The sequence below is a fragment of the Mirounga leonina genome, unplaced genomic scaffold (assembly GCF_011800145.1).
Source record: "Mirounga leonina isolate KUSES-001 unplaced genomic scaffold, KU_Mleo_1.0 Mir_129, whole genome shotgun sequence".
In the NCBI taxonomy this organism is placed as follows: Eukaryota; Metazoa; Chordata; class Mammalia; order Carnivora; family Phocidae; genus Mirounga; species Mirounga leonina.
In genome coordinates this window covers 45,980,005-46,002,542 of record NW_023270323.1, presented here as the reverse complement: position 1 = coordinate 46,002,542, position 22,538 = coordinate 45,980,005, and the positions used below count along the sequence as shown (strand labels likewise).

Sequence of the window (22,538 nt, the reverse complement as noted above, 5' to 3'; positions counted from 1 at the left end):
TCTAAGACGAGAAAAAGTTGGCCTGTTCTAGGAGCTAAAAGAACATAGGAAGAAAGCCCAGTGGGAAGTCTGTGAGCTTGAGACCGAGGTGAAACTGAGGTAGGTCAGAGAGCTGGGGCCATCTACACAGGATCCTATAGGTCACGGTATGAGATCTGGCTTCTGATATAAACGGAAGGCAGAGGTGTTCAATGCTTTTAATCAGGAGAATGGCAAGTGAAGTGACCCTTCTGACTTTATAGAATATTATTCTGGCCTCCATGGAGCGGAGAAGTGGGTGCATGCAAGAATAAAAGCAAGGAAAGGGCCAACCCTTGGAGTAGGATATCAGCCGTAGAGGTGATGAAAAATGGGTGGATTCCAACTGAACATTGCAGGTGAATCAACAGGATTTCCTGATTGGGGTGGACGTGAGGTGATGAAAAGTGGAGTCAAGATTGATGGCTAGGATGCTGAGGGGAGGAACTGGCTGCTTGGTGGTACCTTTTATAGTTTAGTGACTTGGTGCTTTGGCTTTGAAAGCCTGGGTAGTTTCCATGTGAGGGTTTATGCTCCAGGCCTTGGAGGCCACCTCTTCTATGCATGCTAATAAAACTCTTTGGCTTTTATTCTCATACCTCATAATACCGTAACTGGTTAATTTTCTACTTTCTAATGTTTTTTTTTCCCCCCATTTTGTTTTATTTTTAAAATGTTTCTGGGGCTCTCTTTATCTTAATTTTCTTAGTCTGCAGTGGCTTTGGTTATAATATTTTATTTCACTAATATCTATTTCCTAGTTTTTATTTGCTTCATTTTATCTAGTTTTCATTGATTATATTATTTCTTTTTATTCTTGGAATCTACTTTTTTATTTTACTTTTTACTGCTTCAGGTATGCTTTCCTTTCTCTTAGATTATTTCATCTTTTTAGTATTAGCATATTATTTTGTACCTATGACCGTGCTTTGCCTTATTAAATGGTTGGTAAGGTAAATGGTCATTTCATGGATGGCTTTTGCATTAGCCCATCTTCTAAAGAAGAACACTACATATTTACCCTCTGGATGCTCCAAAACAGACCTTTCCTTTGACAGATGGCCTCTATTTCCACCCATTTACTTCTTTGCTTCAGGAAGGCTAATAGGAGATACACAGGTCAGAACCTTATAGCAGAAGTTTGCCTTCCCTGAAGGCATAAATGAAATGCTGAAATGGTCTAGGGGACCTAAGAAATGACAAGATCTAAAAACTATGTTCTATATCATCTACCATCACTGAACATTAGGCAAAATTTGTAATTTATTAATATTATGGTGTGTGAGGATAATAATAAAGGTTATAGGAATAGTAGTAGGAATGGGCATTATTTATTGAGCGCTTGCTATGTTCTATATTAAACTGTGGCTTAACATGTTAGTATCATGCTTTATTCTCATAGCATCCCTTAGAGGTATGTGTATATATATGGGAAAAGGTGAAGTTCAGTGAAGAAAAACATAGACTTCGGAGCCCGGTAGATCTAGATGTGAACCTTGACCCTGACAACTGTTAGCTGTGTGACAATCTTGAACAAGTACTCCTGTGACACTTAATACTTTCCTAATCTCTTTGAGTCTCAGTTTCCCTATTTTAAAACTTAGGATTTTAAAAAATGTTTTGCAGGGATACAGTAAAGATTAAATTGGGTAATGCTTGTAGAGCACATGGTCAATGGGAGGTGCTCAATAGACTACTAGAGGCTTCACTTAGGGCCATTGCTCAAACCCCTCCCTCCCCCACTCCTTAAGAACTGTGCTCCTGGCATTGTCCTACCCCTGCAATAACCAAGTTTCTCAAGAGATGAATCACGGGAGCCTTATAACTTTGAGAAAATCCCAAGCTTGCTTTCTTTGGAGGCCACAAAGGCCAAGACAAGGGGAAATGACAAAGGAGTACCGGGCTTTGTTCTTAGTCCAGATTTAGAGACCTGAGTTTTATTCATCCTTCCTGACCTGCCTACACAATTAGTTCCTCGGTGTTCTTCTCCAAAGAGAAGAAATTTCTGGCAGGGAGAGTTCCTAAAAGAAAGGGTAAAGAGTCTAAAAATATATATAAGATATCTCTCTGGACAAGGCTATTATTGCTATCCTGTTTTACTTCTTTTCCTAAATCTTATGGCTGAAAAAAATTCTTAAATTTTGGACAGTACCCAGGAGTTTATGCTGGCCTCCAACTCACTTCTATAAAATCATCCTCATCCTATCTCTATCTGTCTCTGTCTCTGTCTCTATATCCCTACGTAAATCTGTCTGTCTGTCCATCCGTCTGCCTAGCCATCCATCCATATGTATGTATATCTATATCTATGTATCTATGTGTTTATCCGCCATTTGTACAACTCATAGGTTATTGGTTCAAACAAGGTAGATATTTATTTGCCTCTCAAGTAAGTCTGAGCTGGCAGGGTCCAAAGGTATAGATTGTCTCTGCTCCATGAGAGATTTTTATCTCACTGCACCTCCCTCCAGGGTGAGTCCTCACTTCCTGTTTAAAAATGGCTCACCTCCATTACATTTTTTCAGGCTTGTCAAAAGGTAAAAAGAATAAGTATAGGATGATCTGTTTGCTTTTTTTTTTTTTTAAAGATTTTATTTATTTGACAGAGAGACACAGCGAGAGAGGGAACACAAGCAGGGGGAGGGGCAGAGGGAGAAGCAGGCTTCCCGCAGAGCAGGGAGCCCGATACGGGGCTCGATCCCAGGACCCTGGGATCATGACCTGAGCCAAAGGCAGACGCTTAATGACTGAGCCACTCAGGCGCCCCTGATCTGTTTGCTTTTAAGAGTCTGGCCTGGAAGCTGTACGCATCACTTCTGCTCACATCTCACTGGAAAGGTCTCAGTCCCATGGCTACATCTAACTACCCAGGAGGCTGGGGAAAACAGTCTTTCTCTATAAGCTGTGCATAAATAAATTTCAAAGGATTCTCTGACTAAAAAGGAGAATGGATAGTGACAGTGGAGTGGGGGTAATTAATATTCTCTCCTCACCAATAAGAGGAGGAGGATAGTTCCACAATAAGGAGGTCACTGCAGTTGATTTAAAAAAGAAAACAGTTGACAGTGAGGCTTTCAAAATAGATCTTTGGAATTAGGCTCAGTGGAAAATCCATTACTTCTACTAGTCTGCTGAAAACAACAAAAATAAACAAATATGATTCTCATTACTAAGGCTCTATGTGTGCCTGCCTAGTACTATGTTAAGCACGTCACATGCCTTATCTCATTTATTTCTTACAACTCTACCCGATAGTGATATTTTTCTCTTCATTTTATAGCTGAGAAAACTGAGGTTTTGAGGGCTTAAGTCCTTGCCCAAGCTGCACACCCAAATAAGTAGCAGGGACAGGATTTAATATGTGGCCGAACGCACAGTTTTAACTCCAGCCGTTCAGCCTTTCCAACATACCTTGTTACCCACTCGATTCACTTCCTTTCACCCTAGGCTTACAGAAAGATTCTCATATTCTGATCCTCTTGTTCTGAAGACACATAATAAATGGACTCAAACAGTGACTGACTCCATTAGAATGAAAGGAATCATGTGATTCATGGCTGGTGGGCTGGTTACTTTCTGTTTTCCCTTCCAGATCCATTCTTTCCCCTTCACTGGCCTGTTCTGAGCCAAAGAAAGGTAAACTTGACAGACGCAGAATCGTTTGCCTTCTGACTTCAGAGGGAGGCTAAGGGGGAAATCTGAGTGAGGCTGGATAGAGAGGCTATTTATGTTCTCTGTTCCCTTCAAGCTTAGGTGCAATTCGGGCAGTTGCTGAGTTCCTCTCAGCCCCCTTCCCATGGCTACCTCTTTTGTTAGGCTCTGTCATATAATACCTTCCTCAAGATTGCTAGACTTAGGAGTAGTTACAACTTCATTGTTGCCCACCCCCGGTGTTTCACCAAGTGAAGTGTTTGCTTAATGTTGTCCACACTTCTGTAGATTCTCCTTTCATTAGATGCTCCTCAATTAAACTCTGGGCATCCAAGTTTAAAGATGCATTGGGTTATTCTCATGAGTTTAAAAAGAACGATTATGAGACAACTCATGACTCTTTAGCATTATAGTACCTTATAAAAATGGGACATCTGTTTCATTTCATGACCCTGAACTTCAGAACACTGCAGAAAAGTCTTTCTAGGTAGCAACTAGGTAGGGATGATAATTTCACTAAGCTCATAATAAGAAAGATAGAGTAATTTTTATTGAATGCATAAGCTTCAATGATGATTCTTCAGTCACCTGTCCATGTCTAAACATCCTTGGATCCCATCTGGGATTTAGGCCTATTTAAGTAGGAGCTCCCTCCTATTAATGAAATTATAACTGACATTTTGATCAACTAATTATATCTCTCAATTCCCCTCACCATGTGAATCTTCCTCATATATTTTTCCTGCTGAGCAATTAAATATCCATATTATCCAAGAAAAATAATCAACTTGGTTTTTTTCAGTAATATTTTTCACTAACTGTCCTTAGTTTCTGACTTTCCAGAGAGCCCTAGCTGAAAGCTAGTTAAATCTCTCATAATGAAGAACACATTAACAATTCTACAACTTAGCTAGAGAGTCTTCAAATTTCATATCACATTTTCTTTTCTTTTTTTCAATTTAAATTCAATTAGCCAACATATAGTACATCATTAGTTGCAGAGGTAATGTTCAACAATTCATCAGTTATGTATAACACCCAGTGCTCATCACATCACATGCACCTTTTTTAATAAGCCACTTTCATCCCAGTTTGTCTGACACTCCACCTCCTTTTTTTTTTTTATTGTGTTCTCTTTACTTTTGGTGGCATCATCCAAAAGCAATGTCATACTCCTGTTATCTCCACTTTTCTTTTATTATTTATTGACTCTAGATAGGAAATGTTTGCAGATCAAATTTTGTGCACTCAGAATTAATCCTAAATTACAAATTTTCTCAAAGAGTTCAATAATAATAATAATAATAATAAACCACCATTTATTGAATTCCTATTATGTGTCATACAGTGTCCTAGACTTACATATTATCTTGTGTATTCTTTACAACAACACTATAAACATAATTATAGCCAATTTACAAATGAAACTGAATCTTAAAGAGTTTACCTTATTTGTCTAAGTTTAATTAATTTGTAAGTGGGGGCACCAGGATTGAATCTGGAGTCTTAGTCAGAAAACCTTTGGTTGTAAAAATGTACAAGTGGGACTACATCAAAACAAAAAGCTTCTGCACAGCAAAGGAAACCATCACCAAATGAAAAGGCAACCTACCAAATGAGAGAAAATATTTGCAAATCATATATCTGATAAAGGATTAGTACCCAAAAATATAAAGAACACGTACAACTAGATAGCAAAAAGATAAGCAATCCAATTAAAAAATGGGCAGATGATCTTTTTTCCAAAGAAGACATATAGATGTTTAACAGGCCCATGAAAAGATGCTCAACATTACTAATTATCAGGAAAATGCAAATATAAACCACAGTGAGATATCACTTCACACCTGTTAGAATGGCTATAATCAAAAAGACGAGAAAAAACAAGTGTTAGCGAGGATGTAGATACAAGGGAACCCTTGTGCACTGTTGGAGGGAAAGTCAATTGGCTCAGCTACAGTAGAAGATACAATGGAGGTTTCTCACAAAATTACAACTAGAACTACCATATGATCCAGCAATTTCACTTCTGGGTATTTATCTAAAGAAAACAAAAGCACTAACTCAAAAAGGTATATGCATGGGTTCACTGCAGCGATGTTTTCAATAGCCAAGACATGGAAACAACCTCACTGTTCATCAGTGGATGAATGCATAAAGAAATTGTGATATGCATATATATTATATATATATAATTCAGCCATAAGAAAGATTGAAATCCTGTCATTTTTGACAACATGGATGGAGTTGAGGGCATCATGCTAGTAAGTGAAGTAAGTCAGACAGACAAAGGCAAATACTGTATGACCTTACTTATTTGTGGAATCTAAAGAAAAAAAAAAAAACCCAACGAATTCGTAGGTACAAAGAACAGATTGGTGGTTGCCCAAAGGTGGGTGTGGGACAGGGAGACAAAATAGGGGAAAGGGGCCAACAGGTACAAACTTCCAGTTATAAAATAAATAAATACTGGGGATGTCATGTGCAGCATGGTAACTATAGCCTACAATACTGCATTGTGTATGTGAAAGCTTCTAAGAGTAGATCTTAAAAGTTCTCATTGCTAGAAAAAAATGCATAACTATGTGCTGTTATGGACGTTAATCAGACTTATTGTGGTGTTCATGTTGCAACATATACAAATATTGAATCATTATGTTGTATACCTTAAACTAGTAAAATGTTATATATCAATTATATCTGAATTAAAAAAAACTTTGGTGAACTTAATCACTGCATTCTAAAAATCAGTTTATGCAGAGAATTTTGTGACACAGTAGGTAATAGTCTTAAGTCTATTAAATAAAACAATCTTCTGGCTTCTAGCTCAGCCCCTAATACTATCTTTTTTTTTTTTTAACCTAGTGACTTGATGTCACTTTTATATGATTTTATATTAATTTTAAAGGAATAAGAACAAATAAATAAAGGAACAAGAGAGATGGCCTTCTGCATAGAAAAGAGAATAATATATCCCCATGATCATCTACTTAGGTGATATGGCTTTATTATAAAAAGATCAAGATTGGCCTCCATGAGAAATTGTTCTTTATAGCTACACTGAAAATAAGTGGCTGGGCATTAATTACCCAAAACCTAAATCACTGTCTTTGGCAGGCATTTTTTAAAACCCCAAAGTCAGTATCATATAATTACACAAAACAAGTCAACTAGTTTATAGTCAATTTTGCATTTTATTCTTCCTGCCAGGGACACAGGAAAACCATGCTCTTTAGAATGAGATTCTCTATGGAGGTTTTACTGTGTTTTTTAAGACACTGGAGGGATATCGCTACACCTGCTTTGAACATTTTCCAGGCCTAAGTGTTTGGTGTAGAACTCCAGGGTCTCAATGGAGTTTGTTCATGTACTGGAGATGATCCAGAGTTGATTCCTAAAGTAAATTCTGCCTTTGTCAGCAGGGCTCAGGTGGCCTGTCTCCAGGGTTGATGTAACCTCCTGTTCTGGTGGGCATGGCAGCCCCAGAAACAACCATTTATTGAGCCCATCCTTTGGCAGTCACCGTGCTAGGTACTGGTTGAGCTCCTTGAATGCCAACCCTGCCATCTGCTCTCCTGATTACACAGCAGAAAAATCCTTTAGCAACTGACACTAGAGAGTCCTAGCCTCCTCGTCTTCATCAGAGTGTGGCCTGCAGTGGTTTTCTCTTCACTTCCCATCAAGTGTCCTGCTGAAAGAAGCGATGGTTAGGAGAAAGCATTTACACCGTGTTCGTTCCTCTCACTCCTCTAGGTCTCTGGCATTCTATCATCAAATCGAATCAGCTTGCAGATTTACCTCCACCAAGGTGCATTTTGATCTATGCCTTTGCTTATCTGTCCTTTTTAAATCAGCCTTCATCATAAGAAACAGCCATTTGGAAATTAATGCTGTATTTACTACTATTTACTACAAAACGGCTGAAGACATTAATATGGCAAATACTTATTGAGTGTCTCTGGTGCACCACACAAAGCACTGGGTCTGTGAAGAAGTCGTAACCCCTGTAATCACTGTTGGGCTTGCTGTGCAGTGGGGCATAATGTGGTCTGAGAGCCCAGAGGAAGGAATACTGATTTTTGTCTGGGAAAATCAAAGAAGCTTCATCAGTAAGGTAACATTTTGTTTGGGTTTGGAAGGACGTCGAGAAGTTTTCCAGGAGAGGGTGGGAAGGATAGAAGAAACTTTGGGCAAAGGTACAGATCATGGGCAATGGCACATTATCTCACAGAAGGACCTGGTAGGTCCAGGAGAAGGAGAGAGATTCAGAGTGTCGGGAGTACGTGGTATTAAAGGACAGGGCTGGAAGGGCTGGTCCCACCAGATTGTGGAGGTTTTTGTCGACCATGCTGAGGAGTTTGGGTTTCATCCCAGTCACTAGAAGATACTCAGCAAGCAGTTTACTGATAAAATAGAAAAAAAATATATGGCAGGGAGGTAGTTAAGCGAGAGGCAAAAGGAGCCTGTTTGAAGCCAGGAAGGATGAAAACTTGAGTCAAGAGCTACTTCTGTGCTGGTATTTATTTGGAGACTATATTTTTATGGTTGATGAAAAAGCAGGGGTATTATTTATTATAGTAGCCAGATCGTCTAAAGTATTATGGTAAGGCATTGCGTTGTTTGACGACCATGCTAAGAAAAACGTTGTCTCAACTGAGGAGCTGGCTTAGAGTTAAATTTAAGGCTCAATCCTAGCTATCATTTTGAAATGTATTTAGGACATTTCTTATGTCCTGAATTTTTATTCAAATTTTATTTTATTATATCATTGTATGGATCTTGTATTGTGAGCAACTTTCTTAGTAAGATGAAGTGGTATGTGAATGAATGTCAATAAAAATTAAAACAAAATAATATGTAATATATATGTATAACACACAATATGCTTATATGTATATATACATTAAAAGTTGTGTTTGGTTTTGGTTAATGAGAACTTTTTTTTTAGTTCTTCTGGACCTCTCAGAAATTTCAGGTCAGTGGTTTCCAAATGTGGGTGTTCAATGTGGACTCGCAGAGCCTGGATATCAGCATGGAGATCCATCAGCCTGGAGACAGCTAAAATCTATATGAGTGACTTTAAGTAATTCTTTAGAAAAAAGTACTTACGTGTTTGTATTTGTTTATTTTGGTTTTCAGTGATGATGTTTGGAAACCCTTGACCTGCAACTCTTCACAGAGATCTGGAAGAGTATGATGAATCTAAGCTGGCTTATACCAACTTTATGTTCTCCTCAGCTTATTGGTAAAATAGACTGCTCACACTGTGGCCTGGTATCTTCCCTATGTTTCTTCCAGGGCACCAATCCAAAATACTATGCAGAATCTGATAGGAAGTTTCATTGAACATAATTTTTCTCATTTTGGATCAAAGGAAATGGTGACCATAAAAAGTTGTGTACATATGATATTTGGTAGTCTTATTTCCCTAATTAATTTCCTTCCTTTCATTCTATCTATGTGCTCAGTTACCTACTCGTTTTCATAAAGATAACAGCTTAGTCATTACTTTACAGAGTTTTCCCTAATCTTGTTGATTAGGTTAATTACACCATACTATATATACTTTTACAACATCTTGTACAAACATCTCTTTTGTGGTATTTATGACAGTGATAAATTTACATTTATTTGTGTGATCTTTTGTTTAACATCTGTCTCCTCCAAAAGATTTTACCTCCCTCAGTACAGGGAGCCTTTTTGTTTGTTTGTTTATTGTTTATATCTCTAACACTTAGCACAGTGCCTAACCCATCATGGGGGTCCAAACTGTGTTGAATGTGGAAATAGGTGAATGAACATAAGGATGAATGAGTATGGTGGCACGTTTTTGCACATTCATGGATCAAAAATGATGGGTAAGCGTCTGGCAGTCCTAATCAGCAAGGGGCTGATAACTTTTCTCAACTTGTTCTTGTTCCTTGAAGGTGTGAGTCTCTTTTTGGTGATTTATATGAGGAACGATTATGTAGAGTGTCTTATCTTCATCTGAGAAGCTTGCTCAGAATTTTAAGGTGGGAAGAATTTGAGAGTAGAGCTAATTTCATGTATTGAAGTTGATAATGAAGTAAGTCTTTTCCTGGAATATGCAGTGTATTTGAAATAACCAAATAAGGCATGACACTGACTTAAGAAAGAAACTGGGATGTTCCTTAGCTTCTCTGGCACATTCAAATGAATTGTTTAGAGTCCTTGCAGTGAAAGCTTGTACTCACTTGACTTTCTTGGGCACCTTGTCAACAGGGAATCCTAATCATACACGGTCATGTTCCGCAGACTAGGATTTATCTGTAGCATTTTTTTCACTAATAAATTGTATCAATGAGCAGACAGCATGCATGGCATCATGGAAAGAGTGCAGGTTTTAGAGGCAGTGTGACCTGAATTCAAGATCTGGCTAGGCTTTGTGTTGATGAACTAAAAGGTGCGGGGCATGTTCCTTATTTTCTTCAAACTTTATTTTCTTTATTTAAAAAAATGAGATAATAACGCTTACTTTGCCCTGATGATTAAAAGAGCCAGTGTCTATAAAGCAGCCCGCCCATTCCTATTATCATTAATTTCAGGATTGTATTAATTTTCAGAAAAAAATCCTGAATCACTGAAAAATACATTAGAAATATTTCCATAGGTATCCTGGAAGTCTTGGAAAACTATGCCAAGGAAGAGAAAGATTAATTTCTACTTGCGTGGAACTGAATGGTAGACTTACATGCTTGCACTTAGGTTCGGCAAGGACAGGGTCAGGTGGAGGCTGGGGACGCGGGACCCAGTGGGGAGGCGGGGGACTTTGACTACTGTTTCTGCTCAGTAGTTGGCAAAAGAGCAGAGGGCTCATTCTGAGGAAATGATCTGAGGGCCGGCCAGGTGGACTTGTGGGTGGAGGCTATACTGAGTAGTAGCCGTTGAGAGAGCACCGAGTACTCAGCTCCCAGGACTCCGGTACAGAGCAGAATTTTTCCCACCACCTATGCACCAGACCCCAGGTGTGTCTTGAAGAGCAGGTGACTACCATGCATTTAGGTATATTGCTTAATGTGAGCAAAGCCTGTGTTTCTGTTGAAACACAAAACCTGCTCTTGCACTATTGATGGTGCTGGAATTACTTGGCTGAGGCAGGGCAAATTGCATGTATTGGTAGGTAATGAGAAGTCCTTTCCTGGCCTATTCATTGTATTTTAAACAACTGACTAAGGCTCATTGACAGCTGAGATAAGAAAAGTGCTGGGAAGCAGATGTGTGATAGCTTCTCTGGGATATTCATTTTGTTTGGGGTCATTATGGTGCATGTGCTTTCATTGAGGAAAAATGAGTCATATATTCTCCTCACTGCTTTCGCTCATGGACGAGATTCCCCAGGAGCTTTTCCCATTTTAGCACATAGCTGACTCTTAAAAGAAATAGAATGCAGCAAAAGTAGAATATTACCAGTTATGGCTACGATTTAGAATTTCATGTTTTCTCTGCTGCTTTTGTTACCTTGGTTCCCACTGTAGGTGTGTCTCTTTGTACTCCTGGCCAAGCCACCCCCAAGTAAAAGAATATAACCTGCCCTGTAGAGCTACATATATCCTTTGGAACCCTGCATCTTCATTCATAGTGCTTTTTAATATATCAAGTTGACATTTCTGATGGTGATTAAGATGACATGAGTTTTATAAGATAAACTGAAATAAAATCCAGAACTAAAGGCTCCTCTATACCTGTTTGAAAATTGCCTACGCTGTCTTAGAAACCTCCCTTAAGCTTCAGAGTCCAGATCAAATGCCACTAACCTCAGAAAGCCTTCTCTGCCCTCAATAAGCAGATCCTTCCCACCCATATTAGGATTTCCTCGCTGTCCTTCTCTGCACCACCCACTTGACACTTTCCCTTTCCATTCTACATTGTGGCTTACTTTGTTGGGTGTTTGCATAAAAATCTATTGTAACCTTCTTAAGTACAAAGACCTTTTAAATTTTTTTAAGTGAGTCTTTGAGTTTTCCACCCTGCCCAGTGCGCAGAGGAATCCAAGAAGCATTTACTGTGTGATGCTATTTCTCCCCGTCTTGTTGATTAATCAAAAGTTGATTCAACACCTCTTCTGTGCCAGCAACTGTTATGGTCTCTGCCTTTGATCAGAAATAATTTCCTTCCTTCTGTATGCCTCTACTTTGGGAAATCGAGTAGGAGAATGTAAGAGGCTGGGCAGGAAAGGAGAACGCGGTAGTTGGAAGAAACACTGAGTTTGCTGGAAAGTGTGAACATTGCCCCTGTTCTCGGTTTCATGGTCAAGTTTGGGATTGGCTCAGGGTTGCATTCAGATTTCTCCTGCTCTGAATCCTTTCTGGAGTTCCAGATGGCACGATTCCTTCCATGTGGGGTGAGTTCCCTTCTTGTGTTCAAATTCCCATTCTGCTTGCTTTCTGCGTGGCCTTGGAATTGTTGCTTAATCTCACTGAGGCTCACTTTGTGCTATTAATAGAGTCTACCACTTCTAATCAGATGATGTTGGCTGCCTGGTTCATAATGCATGCTTAATTTGTGTCAGTGGTTATTAATTTCATTATTGCTATTAGCTGCTGCTATCTTTACATCCATGACTGTAAGAAGGGTCATGTCAGCACTGCTGGGAATAGGGTGGAGACAGCCCCGGCTGGGAATTTGCTCAATGGTCTCCTTTTCCAGATGGCAGAACTGAACAACTCCGAGGCGGGGTGCTGGAACCTTCCATATCTGGATGTAATCTGACAGTTGTGGGCTTCCCAGCTCTCACCTCCTGCTGGCAGTCTTCTTCTGCTCCCAATAAGCCTTACTAAATGGGAGAATATGTGAAGGGAAAAAGAAATTTCCTCCCCTCTTTGGCCTCCTGGTTGCAAGTTTACTTAGATCTTAAGGGAAGAATGGTGTTCATATCTTGTGGGTTAAGCTCTCTCCTGGCTAGAACTTTGTTTCCTCCAATACTAACAAAATGGATTTTCTCCCCCCCAACCCTTTCTTGTTAATAGGGTGCTGAGAAAATTTTGTCAATGAATGAATCAGGAGAACTGCAAGACCTCTTAACCAAAATTGAGGTAATTGTGCTTTTAGCAACTTATTTTTAGTAATCAAAATGTTAAACACATTCTGATTGTAATTGAGTTTTCCTAATTGCATTTTTCTCCTCATGTTCTTACAAATATGGAACAGGATACGTGTGGTAGTTTTAATTTGATATCACCTGCCATTAGGTTTGCTCCAGCTGGAGTGACTTTGGTGTTAGCTTCTCCCAACCTCATACTATTAGGTGAGAATTCCAGTCAGCATTATTAGAGCCTAATTCTTCGTAATAGAGATGTTGATGAGGTGTTTCAGAATCAGGCAATTGTCTTGAGGCACATTTACAATTTTTCATTTAAATTATTTTTCCCATGGACCAGCTTATCATTTCTAAAGATTACAGAAAAATGGTATATCCAAAAGTGCACACTTTAATTTTGTTCCAATCCTTATAATTATAGCATCAGAGCAGTGCTTGGTTCAAATATATAATGTATCCAATCAATATGGAACCAGGAAGCCCTCCGCTAAACTATTTTATCAGCCTGTTTCTCTCTATCAGTAGGAAAGTCATATGTTTTCTTGCCCAAACTGGGACACTTTGAGAGTGAAAAGGGTCTATTAATAATTGTTCTGGGCCTGCACACATGAACCAGGACATTCCCAGGTGAATTGGGCAATATGGTCACCCAGTATCTATCTATATGCCACTACCAGCTCTTCTTGCTTTAGTTTCCTTTTCCATTTTTTGTACCTCACCTGAAAGAGAGAACTATTTGTGGCTTTTTCCTACCATTCCTTTGTGCAAGCTGTCTTGTCTGACTAGAATGCTCTTGGTCCAATTCCTCATTTCCTTCCACCATCTTCAAGACCAACATAGAGTATCCCTTCTTCCCCAAATCATTCCTGGTCTCTCTCACCTTGGAATTCCTATAACTCTCTTTTTGTTGGATGCTTATCAAATTTTTTTTGACTTTTGTATTATTTTTCTTTGGTTATTTGACTCATGTCCCAAATGAACTATGTATGCCTTGGTTTTAGGAGTCATGTCTTATTCATATTGCGATCTTTTCCAAAGGACAAATACAATGAGGGCAGGTACTCCATAGTTTGAAACTCCTCTCAGCTTGAAAATCTGTATGTATGGATTTATTTTTTTCCTTTTGTCTCTATACTCGACTCCAACCTCTTGAAACCATTAATTTGGCATATCTTTTTATTTAAATGATTTAACTGGGTTAAAGTGTATTATTATTTTCTGTGTACATTTTTAATTCATGTAATGCTGTTATGTACTTTACCTAATTTTGTTGCAAATTATTTTCACTAGATGCTATGTTTTTAAGGACCATCTATGTTACTGTATGAACATTTAATCCATTTCTTCTAACTACTCCATGATGGAGATATTTTATATCTGTATTATCCAAAGTAGGAGCCACAGGCTACATATGGCTACTGAGCACTTTATAACCACTACTATCATGAGTAATATGGCTAGTGTGACTAAAAAACTGAAATTTTAATTTTATTTAATTTTACTTGATTTAAAATTAAATTTAAATAGCCACATGTGGCCAGTGGTTCCTGTTTTGGACAGTGCAGCTCCATGGTGACCACCCACTATTTTTTACCTACCTACTTTTCCACCAATGGATACCCCAATGTCCTTCAACACCCTTCTCAAACAGTGCTGCCAGGAACAGCCTTGAACATGTTCCCTTATGGATATCTCTGGGAGTAGAAATTGCTTAAGCATATACTTAATTTTCCAGGTAGATGGGTCTCTGAAATGGTTGCACCTTGCAGATATTCCCTCTTGTAGAGAAAGAAGTTTAGTGTATTCCCACATTCTTTTATTTGTTTGTTTCTGCATTCTTTATTCTTTTATATTGTTCTCTAATGTATTGTTCTCTAATTTTTGCTAGGGTATAGGTGTAAATATATATTGCCCTTTTGTTCTAATTTACATTTTCCTGATTACCACTGAGTTTAGGTATCTCATTTATGCTTGTTAGATTTTAAATTTCTTGTGTGAATTGTGTATTCTTACACCTTACATCTTAAAAGTCTTGGAATTGTCTTTTTTTTCTTGGTTGGTTTTCAGAAGCCCCTTCCGTATTCTAAATAATTTTTTGTTTGTTTTAGTCATTGTCAATATTCCTTTCCTTTTTTCAGTTTCTTTCATGATGTCCTTCATCCAATAGAAATCCTCTGATATAATCAAATTGATCATTCTTCCTCATAATGAAGTAAACTTTCATCTTAAGTTCACATAATTATCATCCTGTATTACTTTCTATTAACTTTATAACATTTCACATCTAGGTCTTAATTCATATGGAATGCACTTTCATTTTCTTTTCTTTTCTTTCTTTCTTTCTTTTTTTTTTTGTTAGTAAAGCGATAGAAATTTATTAAGTGAAGATACAGAAAAAGTTCTCAGGAGTGAGAAGGGTCCCAACAGGGTTGCCCTTCATTTTCTTACTTATGATGAGATAGTTTCCCCAAATCACCTATTAAATAATCTACTATTTTTTCATTGCTTTGTTGTGCCAATTTTATATCATAGTAAATCCCCATTTATACTTGGGTCTTGGTTTGAGTTCTCTAGTCAGTTCCATAGTCTGTTCTTATTGTACCAATGTCATACTGTTTTCATTTCTGTGGTTTAACAGCATCTTTTAGAGTCATATAGGGTAAATCTCTCTCATTATTCTTTTTAAAGATTGATGATTAGCTTAGCTGTTCGTGGACTTTTATTCTTTGAGTCTATAATCCCTTAATTCAACTTGATTAACACCATCATGCTATATAAATATAACCTTTCTCTCTCAGCTCAAAGAATTTTGGAAAGAAGGTTTTTTCCTCTTCATTAAATCTGTCTCCATTCTACAGATGACAAAAGTAAGGTGCAAATATTTAAGACTATTCGTGATGTTGAAAAGAATTGTATGGTATTGGCTTCTGCTGTTGTAGTTGCTGTAAGGTGCTATAACTCTATTAGGCTGCTTTTCCCATATAACAAAACTGGTAGAGAAATTGCAGCTGTCCAAGAAAGCCCTAAACTCTGCTGAGAAGGAGGCTTAAGGCTCACTAACCTAGGTAATGATACTGACCTTCAGGAGAGGCAATTGGAAGAGCCAAGAAAAGTGGATAAGGGATACAAGATTCAGGTCTAAACCCATCCCATTCTTCAAGTTGACTTTTGGCAGCAGAGTAGGAGTTAAATATTCATGAGGTTGGAAACATTGAGGACTTAACTAGGTAGCAAGTAATATTCTTGATGTTTTACATGTATTGACTCATTGAAACCTCACAACAATTCAGCAGGTTGGGTTCTGTTATTATCCTCATTTTACTGACAAGGAAATGGAGGCACAGAGGATTAGATCACTTGCTGAAGATCTTACACATAGTGTTTGATTCATGCTTCTAATCACCTTGACTCCAAAGCCCATGGTCTTAAGCATGAATCTATGCTGCCATGACTCTCAAATTAAGTGGCATGTAGTTGTCTGGGAAATCTGACCATATGTGGCAAGACCCAAGGCTCAAGTAGACAGAGCATTAGGTCCAGGGAACATGCTAGATTTTAACACTAGGCTCTTGGAAACTAGGGGTGGGGCATCCTGGAAATAGGTAAATTGGTGATAACTTTCAAGAGAACCCAGACAGATCTTGCCAGGTTCTAGTTTGCTGTTACTTGGTGCTACATGGTAGCAATGACTGTCCTGGTCCTCATAATTCGGGTCCTAGTTTTCAGTATTTTATGTAGGATAATGCTTGGGTGAGAAGGATGAAATGAAAACACCATTTGAGTAAAATTTATTTATTTATATATTTATGAATTCCTTTATATGAATAAACAAGCTGGAGATTAGAAGCAGAGAAGTGTTTAAGGCTCCCCCTAAACAATAACCATGATGGATAGCTGATCCTGCTGGAGTCCACACAGAGAAAGCCAGGGGAGCCTTGAGATGTATTAACAAACACCTGATTATGGCAGATACTGAATTAAAGATTGCAGATGGTAGAGACGCTCCACGTAAGCTTTAGCCTCGCTATTTTTTTTAAAGATATGAACAAACATTCTTGTCATTCTAATGAGATTGCCAACATAGTGTCCATTTCCTGTACTTTTTTCTTGTAAAATCTGACTCTCCCGGGCGCCTGGGTGGCTCAGTTGGTTAAGCGACTGCCTTCAGCTCAGGTCATGATCCTGGAGTCCCTGGATCGAGTCCCGCATCAGGCTCCCTGCTCAGCAGGGAGTCTGCTTCTCCCTCTGACCCTCCCCCCTCTCATGTGCTCTCTCTCATTCTCTCTCTCTCAAATAAATAAATAAAAAATCTTTAAAAAGAAAAAATCTGACTCTCCCCTGAGGGCTGGTGACTACTTATTTATTGTTCATGAAGAACAGAAGTAAGATTTTCAGCTACACATGGAGGATGCTATGGGTATTTTTACAGGGCATTGGAGCTGTCAGAAACTGTCCTAACCCTCCCTGGAGAAGCAGAGTTCTGGATGATCGCCCCTTGCCCCTCCTGCTGGGGGTGGCCATGGCGTATTCATAGACCACAGCAGGAGAGCACCACCCACTCACCTGGGAAATCAGGCCATGTACCCTGTCTGCCTCTCTCTGAAATCTGAACATCTTTTTAAGTAGGTCTGTGGCAATCCATCACCCTGGGTTCAAGAATCGGACTCATATATTTAGACTTACACATTTAGGATAGTAAGCTACAAATTTCCTCTGTGTCTGCATTTTGTTCAGTGGCTTCTTTCTCAAGTCTGCAAATGGAGGGTGCTGGAAGCTCTGATTATCAGGAAAGATTGTGTCTATTAGCAGCTTGATCAGACAGAGGTGTTTAGCAGGCACTTAACAAGCATTTGCTGAATTAAATTGTTGACTATAGTTTAAAACAAAATACAGAGACAGAGTAAATTGTCCAGAGATGATTATATGCCACGTGTGCACTCTTTGACAGTTTGTTATGTGGATAAATTTGCTCCATAGACAATTTGGATGGTGAGGTTTATGGTTACAGAAACTCAGATAAATTAATTCCTCTTTGCTGGAATACGTAAGAGTCTTTCAAGCTCTACTAGAATAGGAGTGGGCAATCTGAGGTTAAAAATAATAAATATATTCATTTTCTAGTCTCGAGGAAGACACTGAAAGCCTTTGATGTTTCTATATTAGATAAGGGGAAAATCTCTTTATATTTCTGAATTTGAGTTTGTGCTACAAAGGAAATCTATTTGATAGCCATTCATGAGTTCTCCCCTTTTATCCTTGTCCCCTTGGTCCTTTGTTAGAGACTCTGGAGTTCTGTGTTTCAATTCAGATGATTGCAGTATGGAGTAGACTTATGCAAAGACCTAAGGGTAGGGCTGAGAGCTACTATGAAGTGAACAGGAAAGTGTCTGGCTCACTGCTTTATCCCCAGTGCCTTGTACAGTGTCTGGCAAGTAGACACTCAATATCTGTGGAATGGATGAATACATGAAAGTGTCTCACCTGCTGAGTATCTATTTGTTTAAAGTCTCTCACCAAGTATATGTGAACAGAAATAGGTAAAAGGAGAGGATGACTTCTCCTTCCTTTTTTCTTGAATTCCACCCCAAAGAGACATGCCTCTACCCAAACCCCCATTCCAAAGAATGGCCATTCTGTAGACTCAGTCCTCTGTGTGTTAGTCTCACCCGGGTCTGCATAATTTCTTGCTTTGCTGGGCTACAGGGCATGGAAGAACTAATTGCTTCACATTCAATGTTTCTGCAGTAAATCTCTTCATTGAAAGAGAAAGTCTGTTTTGTTGCTATGAATAATAACTATTGTTAACTTCGGTTATTCCTTCTTCCTCCTTCCTAGAACATTGTTTAGGGGACTTTTCTAGCTGTTTCAACATCTGTCCTGAGGGCGGAACCATCTATTTAGCTGCATCTAATACATCGAATCCAAGCCAGTTTTTTCTCTTTGTTGAAACTCTTTTAAGTTGGAACCACAGTCTGACATTATAACAAAAGTGCTCTCTGAAGGAGACAGCTAGAAATGACTGAATTATTTATTTTTATTAGAAGAACAAATGGAGTAGATTGTGCTGGATGACTTAATAGGAATGAGATTCCTGGAGGCTAATAGAGCAGTGGGAGCTCCAGACCTGCTCACCGCCCCCCCCTTCTGTTTCAGTCACAGCACTTATCATGTTAACTCTTTTAGGTTTGGGGATCCCATGTAATATGTTATTGGAGACGAGCATGGATGTAAATAAAGTTAAAAACTACTATTAAAGAGGAATGACCATGGGATTTGCTCTTTTTTTTGTTGTTTTTATTTAAATTCCAGTTAGTTAGCATACAGTGTAATATTAGTTTCAGGCATACAATATAGTGATTCAACACGTCCATGCAACACCTGATGCTCATCACAACAAGTGCACTCCTTCATCCCCATCACGTATTTAAATTTGTTCCATCACCCCCCACCTCCCCTCTGATAACTGTGTTTGTTCTGTATAGTTACGAGTCTCTTTCTTGGTTTGCCTCTCTCTCTCTTTTTTTCCCCCAATGATCATTTGTTTTGTTTCTTAAATTCCATATATGAGTGAAATCATACTGTTTTTGTCTTTCTCTGACTTATTTCACTTAGCATAATATTCTCTAGCTCCATCCACGTCCTTGCAAATGGCAAGATTTCATTCTTTTAGATGGCTGAGTAATATTCCATTACATATATCTGCCACATCTTCTTTATCCATTCAAGTATCAAGGGACACTTGGGCTGTTTCTGTAGTTTGACAATATTTGGGACATACCTATACAAAAATTTATTTGTAGTCTATCTGAAATTCAAATTAACCGGGCATGTCATATTTTTAATTGCAAAATTTGATAACCCTATTCGACTTGGAACCCAGACCTACTTATAATCTAGCACTAATGGGTGAAGTCCTGGACTCAGGGGTCCTGCAGGTCCTTTCTCTAGGGCCTAGGCCAGCCCAACATCTGTTCTGACAAGTCAGGGCTCTTGCTGTACAAGTCATTATATATTTTTGATATAAACCTCTAGCATAGCTCTAGTGAATGTCAAGGGCCTATCTTTATCATATTTTTCTAAAATTTGACAAGAACACCATTATTTACTAATTCTCCTATAATTTGCTTTAAACTCCCTTCATTTCCTATCCTGAGAGCTACTAAAAGTAGCTCCTTTTCCTATGAAGGAATTTCTTCATTTCCTAAAGAAGGGGCTTTTCTAAAGACTTTTTAATATTATGTAAGATTATAAATTCACTATACCATGTTTTGGTCAATTCTTGCACAAAGGAATGACAAAAACCCACCTACACAGTAACTAGATTGCTGTACATGCTCAATCTAACTTTTTGTGACAGTTTTGAATCTATAATCTCGATAAAGTTCCTTGTTTGTTTCATTCAGCTTGCCAGTCACTACTTTCCATCAAAGTGCTGCTAAAAATGAGATATTACATGTATTTTGCCATCTTGCTATAAGAGCTAAGTCAAACTGTAATTTCAAGTGAACTTTGCTATATAGAGAAAATGTGTATCTGAAAAGGAGTCTGGGAACATACAAATTTTCAGGCAATCATGCCCTTAATGTTTGTTCCCCAAAGTGCATTCCTTAAGGTACTAATTGTGAGAGAATTATAGTTGTTTCCTGGGGAAAGGGTTATCATAGCTGTATGTCCTGGGAAAATGGTGGGTTAAAACTAATTAATCAGGTTTCTTTTCATTTGGGTGCTTTGGAGACTTTAGTGTGTGCAGTTGTGAGTCTCTAGAGAACAGCCATACATATGTGTATATAAAATATGTTTGTCTGAGTGTGTTTCTGTGGGTGTGTATAGATTCATATTTCCCAATCTTATTTTAACAATTATTCTCTTCACAAAGCCAAGCTTTCAAACATTGCTGCAGACTCCTATTTTGCAAGTCAGAAGCTTGGTCTTAATTCACTTTTCTTTCTGTATTCATTCTGTAATGACTCCGTCCTAATCTCTCCACAGCTGATGGATACCACTGGTGGACTCCAGCAAAGGATATGTGCTCAAAGAAGCAAATAGAAATGTGTGTGAATAATTTTCAAAATATTATCCTCAACATACCGCACAGTTATTTTTATTCTAGTAGGAGGGTATTCTATCTTTACTTGAGGTAGAACGGCAGATAGCCATTGTGGGAAGTTTTATGGACTTAGATAAATGTCTTAAGATTTCAATGCCTATTTCCTTAAGTATAAAATGAGGGTAAAGATGCCTGAATTATCTGTTTTGCAGTAGAAGGTGTCTGTATGTGTAAAGGATGGGGTAAGGAAAGATTCTACACAATAAGGCATTTGAGAGTGCTTTTCAAAAAACAAAGCATTATTCAAATGTGCAATACAACAACAAATCTTCAGTTGGTAGTGGCTTCTCCATTCTTCAGCTTTTAGTTTTCTGATTTTCCAGACTCACTATTAGTGATACTCTTCTATAAACAAAGATATAAAACTGTTAAGAGATACTAAAGGGAAAGCTACAGTACTTTCCCCTAATGCGAAGAACCATTTCCTGCATTGCTTGGTTTGTAAATATGTGTTTTCATATGATAGATTCCCTGGGATATGGACCCTTTGACCTAAAATGTACCAGCCTTCACAAACCAAGGTTGTGCTATTGACGGCCGTCAATGGGATAATAAGGGAAACTTCAGCGAGCTTTCCCCTTGGGTCTAATGTGCATAAATGGTCGGTGATTTCAAGTCCACGGCCATATTATGCCAGTATTATTTTACAACCATCCACAATACAGAATGATAGGAAGGCTGATTGAGTTGTTCATGCTAACGCATTTTCTGTCCTCTCCTGTCCCTCTACAGAGAGTGCAGCATCCACATGAGTGTCCCTCCTGTGGAGGCTTTGGCTTTCTTCCGTGCTCCGTCTGCCACGGGAGCAAGATGTCAGTGTTTCGAAACTGCTTTACAGACTCTTTCAAAGCTTTGAAGTGTACGGCCTGCAATGAGAATGGTCTTCAGCGCTGTAAGAGCTGTGCTGGTTAGGTGGACCTCCCACCCGGGGAGCACCTTGTTTTATTTACCAAAGTCAGTTGTATGGTTTATACTATTTTTTTTTTTAAAGGTCATGTTTATGGACTAATCAATAAACCTTGTTTATTGTAATTGCCTTTGTTTTGAATTTTTGCTGTGGCCGTTTTCATTGATTTATTAAATAAATGTGTGTTTCACAACGATGTGCCATGCCCTGTGCTAGACCCTGGTTCCTACTTGAAATTAATGGAGTGCCCAGGAGCATTCCAGGATATCCAAACTCTGATTTGTTAAATGTGTTTGGTTTCCTGAAGAGAAGACAAAATATGTCTAATGATGCCTATTGCAGTGTCACCCTCTTGTCTAGAATGAGTTAATCCAACTCCCGAGATGCATAACGCATTTCTGTGTATCTCTGCTACAGAGAGAAAGAGAGCTCTGGATAATGGAAAAGAATATGATCATATTTATACTTAGTAGAATTTTTTAAAGCTGTAAAACAGTCTCGGAGCTCATGACATGAATGATAAATCATTCATGTTATCAGGTGGATTTCTTGGTGATGACATATATAAAAGCCACCAGAAGACTTATCTGGACTTAGTTTTTTAAATATTTGCTTTGTGCTATTGATGTTGAACACCCTCCAAAAAGGTGCTATTGTGCTTCTGAGCCGGACATAGTTTGAACACACAGTCAATGTTAGCAAAGTGGACAAAAAGAAATTTTGTTATAATTATTGGTTGATGCCTACTTGTACATGCATCTGTATCCTGATGGATTCCGTTATGAATGACTTTAATA

The 22,538-nt window shown here is 38.4% G+C and overlaps 1 protein-coding gene across 1 annotated transcript in view; it reads left to right on the top strand.

The window, feature by feature from the left end:
- The window catches only part of GRXCR1 (glutaredoxin and cysteine rich domain containing 1), a 308,941-nt gene extending 287,080 nt beyond the window's left edge, over positions 1-21,861 (top strand). The window contains exons 3-4 of the mRNA XM_035005064.1: positions 12,657-12,722; positions 21,567-21,861. Of these exons, the coding sequence (XP_034860955.1) occupies positions 12,657-12,722; positions 21,567-21,746 (246 nt within the window). The 3' untranslated portion in view covers positions 21,747-21,861. The remainder of the gene's footprint in view (positions 1-12,656; positions 12,723-21,566) is intronic.
- Positions 21,862-22,538: the final 677 nt, after the last annotated feature.